This window comes from Cavia porcellus, unplaced genomic scaffold (genome assembly GCF_034190915.1).
Source record: "Cavia porcellus strain 051 isolate PalLab524CR breed Dunkin Hartley unplaced genomic scaffold, mCavPor4.1 scaffold_4, whole genome shotgun sequence".
Lineage (NCBI taxonomy): Eukaryota > Metazoa > Chordata > Mammalia > Rodentia > Caviidae > Cavia > Cavia porcellus.
In genome coordinates this window covers 12,835,642-12,843,366 of record NW_026947487.1, presented here as the reverse complement: position 1 = coordinate 12,843,366, position 7,725 = coordinate 12,835,642, and the positions used below count along the sequence as shown (strand labels likewise).

Sequence of the window (7,725 nt, the reverse complement as noted above, 5' to 3'; positions counted from 1 at the left end):
ATTCATAATCACTTTGGTAATGTCATCTACTGTGGGGGATGAGGTGTCACTTTGTAGGCCCAACCCCCTCTAACCTGCAATTTACAATAGCCGCCCTGGTATGCGAGAAGGAGGTAGAACGGGAATGCCCGTTCTCAGTGAGCCCTCACCCTCTGGAATCCATACTGTGAGCTGGCTTTGTTTTGCAGAAGTCTTGAGGAAGTGGCTGGCCACCCTTTGTGACACTAACAGCAGACAAATTAACAACATTCTTGAGCTAATGAATTTCTTCCTGGGCTAGAGAAGTTGTGAGAACTGGTTGTGATTATTTACTTCACTTAGATAGTTTTAGAATAAACATTGTAGTCTGTCACGTTGTAGCTTGCCACAAAGAATGCCTTTTCACTACTTAATTATCTGGGCTCTGTGAATTGATCGGGTTTACTATATATGAATCCTAAAATAAAGATTGTGCGTACAGTGCAGTGCAGTGCAGTGTAACGCGGTGCAGACAGCAAAGGTGTCTCTCCTGTCTTTCTTTTCCAAGCGCTGTACCCCCCGTGTCCCGACAAGGCGTGCGTGTTTACCTTGCCCGGAGTTCAGAGTGCTCTAGACACTCACGACAAGTGGCGCCCGAATTCAGGGACTCCGAAGGTCGCTTAGGAAGGTAAGTATAATTTTATTACGGGGAAATGGGACAATCTGCTTCCTCTCCTTTCTTAAAAATTCTTAAACATTTATTATCTATATATGGCATATCGCTCAGGTCAGCTGACTTGGATATGTGTATTGATACAATTAAAGAATATAATCCTTGGTTTCCAGATGAAGGAACTTTGGATGTAGAAGTATGGAGGAAGGCAAGGGTTAGTATAGAAAGGGCTATGCAACAGGAGGAGAAGATTCCTTTACGTTTTTGGGCTATTTGGTCGGTTGTGTACTCTTTATTAAAAGCTATGGAAGATGAACATATTGTAGAAAATCTTCAACTAGAAATTAAGCCAGTTATTCAGGAATTGCCCCTCACAGAGGAGGAGCAGAATGTAGTTCAAAATGACGCTATCGCTTTAAGTAGCGAAAAGGCGTCCAAACTAAAAGTAAAATCCACTACAGCCGACTCAGCTTTAGCTGCCGCAGCAATATCAAATTATGACAATCGCCCAATTTTACAGGCTATACAACATTTAACACAAGAGGTGAAACAACTCTCCGTTAAGCAAAACCCGCCTATAGTTCCCTCTGCACCTCCTCCATCTAACCCTAATTGGAGTAAAGCCAAGCTAGCTTTGGCTGATCTACCAAAATTAGGGGATTCTGATGAGGAAAAGCCTGCCTTTGCTTTCCCTGTAATCAGGCCTCAGCCAATAGATGGAGAGGCAGTTCCCCCTAGATGGGAAGCATTTAATATGGATGATTTAGCAAAATTAAAAAAGGCTGTAACCCTTTATGGCCCTCAGGCTCATTACACTAGAGAATTAATAACATCAGTAGCAGATCAGTATGGTAATCTTGCTCCTTATGATTGGAAAGCCTTGGCCAAAATTCTTTTAAAGGAGCCAGAATATTTACAGTGGCACATGTGGTTTATGGAAGGTTGTGCGAAAAAGGCAAGACAAAAATGCTAATATAGTGATAGAAATGTTTTAAAAGATATTTTAAAAACTTTACCTCAATATTTTTCTCCGTTTGGACTTGTAATAGCACAGGATAAAATTCAAAAGGAAGAAGTTAGTCACTATTTGGGATATATTCTTACTAGACAAAAGGTGATTCCACAAAAAATGTCTATTAGGAGAGATAAGTTATCCACTTTAAATGATTTTCAAAAATTATTAGGGGATATTAATTGGCTTCGTCCCACACTAGGTATTCCTACCCATGCATTACAGCATTTGTTTGCTACTCTACAGGGCTCTTCAGATCCATCCAGCCCTCGTTCTTTAACAGCAAAAGCCGAGCAAGAATTACAGTTTGTAGAACAACGAATTAAGGATGCATTTTTAATTAGGATTGATCCTAAATTGCCTCTAACTTTATATATTATTAATACTTTTCAATATCCCTCTGCAGTTTTAGGTCAAAATGCTATGCCAGTAGAATGGGTATTCACTAAAACTAAGCAATCTAAAAATGTTATGCCTTATATTGACATGGTTGCAGCTTTAATTATGAATGGTAGAGCTCGTTCTATAACTTTGATAGGAGAAGATATAAACAATATAGTTATCCCTTTAACTAAGGAACAATGGGAATATTTGTTGTCAATTACTGAAACCTTACAAATTGCTTTAGCAGATTTCATGGGAACTTTTTCATATCATTTTCCTAAAAGTAAATTATGGGATTTTTTTAGACGTCAACAATTTGTGGTTAATACCTTATTAGCTGTACAGCCAATTCCACAAGCTTTGACTATATTTACAGATGGATCTAAAAATAAAGCTGCATATTGGACTCAAAAATCTTACTGGGTACGTCAGACAAATTTTAACTCTGTACAACAAAATGAACTTTTTGCTATATTACAAGTGTTTTTAGATTTTCATAACCAACCTATTAATATTATAGCCGATTCGGCCTATTCTGTTGGAGTAGTGACAAATATCTATTCAGCTGTGTTATATTCTAATAAGCCTGCTTTATTGTCTTTATTTCAAAATTTACAAATACATGTTCAAAAAAGAAATCATTCTTATTTTATTACTCATTTACGTTCTCATTCTCAGTTACCCGGACCATTAGTATCAGGTAACAATGCAGTGGATTCCTTAGTTATGTTCACCACACCCGTTGAAGAACATCAATTTAATCATGCAAATGCAGGACATTTGCATCTTAAATATAAGATACCTTTTACAAAAGCTAAACAAATTGTAAAAGCCTGCCCTATTTGTAGACCATTACATTTAAGAATTATTCCCGCAGGTGTCAACCCTCGAGGAACTCAACCTAATGAATTATGGCAAATGGATATTACACATGTACCTTCTTTTGGTCGGCTTTCTTATGTACATGTAGTTATTGATACCTATTCTTCATTTCTATGGGCTACTGCTCAACAGGGAGAATCCACTAAAAATGTTATTGTACATTTATTGGAGACTTTTGCAGTTATGGGAATTCCTTCTAAAATCAAAACAGATAATGGACCTGCTTATACTAGCAGAACATTTAAACAATTTTGTGATCTCCATAATATTATTCATATTACAGGGATTGAATATAACCCCCAGGGTCAAGCTATTGTTGAAAGAGCACATGGCACTCTTAAGTTGCAAATTAAAAAATTAAAAAGGAGGAGTCAGGAGGATATTCAGATACCAATACTGTTTAAATTGCAAAACAGTCCAAAAACATTACTGCATCAAGCATTGTTTATTTTAAATTTTCTCAATTTACCACAAGGTGAAATATTAACAAGAGCTGAAAAACATTTTGAACAGCAACAACAGCCTTTTGTGATTAATGAACCTATTTGGACTAAAACAGCTCCAGAGGCTGAATGGGAGAGGGGCACATTGCTCTATAGGGGGAAAGGTTTTGGTTATATCTCCACAGAAAATGGAATTCAGCAGTGGGTCCCTGGACGATGGATCAGGACCCGCGTCTCCAGATCCTGTTCACCAGCCCCGGAGACAACTCCCCAAGGAACCGGAACCGTGCCTTCAGAAGCGAGCGCGAAACCAGCTAGAAGCTGAGGATGCTGAGTTTGTTCCTATCGCAGCCATGGCCAGATTACAGCTAAGAAAATCCCGCCGCTCACAGCGACCAAATTTAAATCCCCTCCCTACATGGGGACAATTAAAGAAATTGACCATAGAAGGGCAACGGCTTGTCCTTCAAGCAGGAAAGCCTTTAAACCCCGAAAACTTGTTTTTAGCTTTATGTGCCTTGCTCACCGTTGCATCGGGGACTGAGGTACCTCCGCATTCGTACTGGGCATATATTCCAAACCCCCCTTTATTAGAACCTGTAAAATGGGGAACTAGTGATATTTTACTTTATACCACACCTAGAGAAATTTTGTCAGCACCGTGGGCTGATTTAACCCCCCACAATCAAGATGATGGGACACTATTCAATTTTACTTATTATGGTAATCAAAGGCCTATTTGCATTGGGGAACCGCCTTGCATCCCTCTGGGATGGCAGTATTGGATTCAACATGGAATAAAAGCAGGCAACAAAAGGACAAGGCTTCAAGCCTTGGCTGCTCAAACCTTTAATGTTACCTGGAAAAATTTAACAGCACCTGATACAAATACATTTCCTGTATGCCCTAAATTCACTTATAAAAATATTTCTTATAATCCCATAATTTGGCAACTATGTATGGGAAAATTTGCTAAAAATATTGATGGGTATATTATTTGGGGACCATTTGGAAAATTCGTTAATGGATGTGCTGAATAAAATGAGACAAGATGTAATCTCTCTGTTGTGTATAGTCTTCCAGATCCAAAGAAAATAACTGACGGAGCTCCTATATTTCAACAAAAGACGGCTCTCTTGTGGTGGGGAGATGGTGGAATCGCTAACCCTGCTGTTGCAGCCGAAGAATACCCTCATCACCTTCAAAATCATATTTGGAAGATCCCAGCCGCTATGCAACCTGTAACCTTGTACAATGTTTCATATTCAGGGACTAGTCGATCTGTATCTACTACTTATAATTTTACTAGGTTTAAAATGTATAATATTACTGTTTGTGCACCTCTACCTTATGTCTTTTTAGTGGGAACTTTTAATTTTACACATTTTTCTTGTACTTGTTTAAATTGTCAATTGTTTACATGCTTAAATAGCACACTAAATTTCACTAAGCCTTATACAGTTATGCTGTTACAACAAAAAACTCATATTTGGTTGCCTGTAAATTTAACTCGACCTTGGTCTCAAGACCCGGTAATTTCTGTTACTACTGAATTTTTTAAACATCTGTTAAAACGTACAAAAAGATTTATTGGAATAGTGGTTGCTGTACTGTTAAGTCTGATAACTGTAGCCTCTCTAGCAGCAGTCTCAAGAATAGCTTTACAAACCTCTTTGCAAGAAAAACATGTTGTAGAATTATGGCATAAAAATTCTCATGAACTTTGGTTAACTCAGTGGCAAATAAACGCCAGACTACAACAACAAATAGACCTCCTTAAACAAACAGTTGAATGGATGGGTAGAAAAATATTGGCTCTTCAGCATCAAGTGTTTTTAAAATGTGATTGGAATTCAACTACTTTCTGTATAACCCAACGACCTTATAATCAGACAGAACATGAATGGGAAATGATTAAAATGTATTTAAATGGAAACACCTCTGCCCAGGAGGAAATAGAATCTTTGCATAATCAAATTGACAAGGATTTTGCAAAGCAAAATGATGATAAATCTCTAGCACAATTCGCGCAATTGCTTGCTCAATCTTTGAAAGGATTAGATTCCAAAGGAATCTGGCAGAGCATTACCCACACTTTTAGTGGCATGGGACTTAGTTTAATTATAGTTCTCATTGCCATAGTTCTTGTGTATTTTTATTGCATAAGACGAAATGCTATTAATAACCTGATCTTATGGAAATTGTTGTTAAAAAATAAAAAGGAAGGAAGTGTGGGGGATGAGGTGTCACTTTGTAGGCCCAACCCCCTCTAACCTGCAATTTACAATAGCCGCCCTGGTATGCGAGAAGGAGGTAGAACGGGAATGCCCGTTCTCAGTGAGCCCTCACCCTCTGGAATCCATACTGTGAGCTGGCTTTGTTTTGCAGAAGTCTTGAGGAAGTGGCTGGCCACCCTTTGTGACACTAACAGCAGACAAATTAACAACATTCTTGAGCTAATGAATTTCTTCCTGGGCTAGAGAAGTTGTGAGAACTGGTTGTGATTATTTACTTCACTTAGATAGTTTTAGAATAAACATTGTAGTCTGTCACGTTGTAGCTTGCCACAAAGAATGCCTTTTCACTACTTAATTATCTGGGCTCTGTGAATTGATCGGGTTTACTATATATGAATCCTAAAATAAAGATTGTGCGTACAGTGCAGTGCAGTGCAGTGTAACGCGGTGCAGACAGCAAAGGTGTCTCTCCTGTCTTTCTTTTCCAAGCGCTGTACCCCCCGTGTCCCGACAAGGCGTGCGTGTTTACCTTGCCCGGAGTTCAGAGTGCTCTAGACACTCACGACAATCTACATAGTCTTTTACAGCACATTATTTCACCTTGTCCTCTGTGGATTTTTTAAAAATTATATTTTGTAAAATCTGTGAAATTGAATAAGGCAAGTTTAGGTAGAAAGGAAGTGTTAATTTTCAGTGTCCTTGCTTTAGCCTTTTTTTTTTTTATCAGACACTTCAAGATGTTTTATATTGTTTTGGTACTTAATTTTCTATAGCATGTGAAAATGTATTTGTCTGCCTGGGCCTAGAGAGAATTACAGAGAAGGTTGACAGATGATTCTGTCATCACTCTAAATATCATTAGCCTGGCAGTTTTCTCTAGAGCAAACGAAAGTACATATATAAACTGGGAAAAAATTGAATGGCAATGTAAATGTTTTCACACTGATTTAATGATATCTTGTCACTTAACAAATGATGCTTGTTGCATGTACTGTTTAATATATGATTAACATCTATTAACTGATAGCTTCTGATTTTATATTTCATCATAAAGTTATTAATAAATGATTTGTACATTATATCAGCAAAAGTCATGGTGAATGACACTTAATTTTAATTAAAGTTATCAAAACCAGAATCTACATTTCATTTAAGTGTCTTTCTGCTTAAAATCACACATCCTCACCATGAAAAATGAAAATCAAGACTTTTCTTTTGATGACAGTCTAATGTCAAAACTAACCATAGTTCCTTTGCTTTCCTTATTCCTGCATGAAGCAGACATTCTATGCATAATAACAATTTTTTGAGAGGTCATATATTGTCACCTTTTTGTACTTTTGTTTTGTGTTGCTCCCTTTGTTTAAAAGTAGTGAACTGCTCACTTGGCAACCTTAGCTCAAATCTTTACTTTAATGAAGTATCAACCATTGGCAGAATAGGCTCCTATCACTAACATTTAATGAGATGGAAACTCTCTAAAATGCACAAGTTTTCTGACCAACAGTTTCCTACAGCATCCATATTACCATCATCACACTCATTATTAGCTGCTAATGTATCATCATGTGAATAGAGCTTAATATTAAAAAAATCAGTTGTATTAACTTTTTGAAATGCCTAAATTTATTTTTTTATTTGTATTTTGTAACACCTTTTTTGGAGAGTGTACCTCTGGGATTCGATCTCTGCATCTTGAGCTTTCCAGGCAGAAACTGTGCCACCCTTGTCTCCAGCAACATTTTTCTTAAAGAGCACCTCCCCAATTATATGTATAAAACCTGCATATGTATTTGATTCTCACATTCCCTTATGATTATCTACCATTGTAGTCAGAGAGATATTCAAAAACAAGTTTCTTGTCTTGTGTATGTTTGTTTCTTTGGAAAAAAAAAGCTCTTGTTTTTATGCAGCAAAATTGAAAAGGATCTACTGAACATTGTTAGGTCTGAGAAGAGGGGAGAGGAAGAAGGGAAGGAAGGGAAAGAGGTCTGTGGAAGGAGTGGAGTGGATGGCCGTGAAAGGAGTGGGCAGCGGTGACTGCAAAGATAAGAAATATAAAATATAAGTAACCTTTATTTCGGGAATGCGGGGAGAGAGCCCCCCCCCCCCCGGCCTCGGGGCGCAGCATCTCCA

General features: G+C 37.7%; 1 protein-coding gene across 1 annotated transcript; it reads left to right on the top strand.

The window, feature by feature from the left end:
- The first annotated feature begins 443 nt into the window (after nt 1-443).
- On the top strand, nt 444-6,050 carry LOC134475663 (endogenous retrovirus group K member 19 Env polyprotein-like). Its single transcript, XM_063246816.1, has 2 exons — nt 444-646; nt 3,552-6,050. The coding sequence occupies exon 2, from the start codon at nt 3,706-3,708 to the stop codon at nt 4,390-4,392; it is 687 nt and encodes a 228-aa protein (XP_063102886.1). The 5' UTR covers nt 444-646; nt 3,552-3,705; the 3' UTR covers nt 4,393-6,050.
- Nucleotides 6,051-7,725: the final 1,675 nt, after the last annotated feature.

Excerpts from the sequence above, each read along its gene's own strand:
- LOC134475663 (XM_063246816.1), top strand. The coding sequence starts at position 3,706 with ATGGCCAGATTACAGCTAAGAAAATCCCGCCGCTCACAGCGACCAAAT.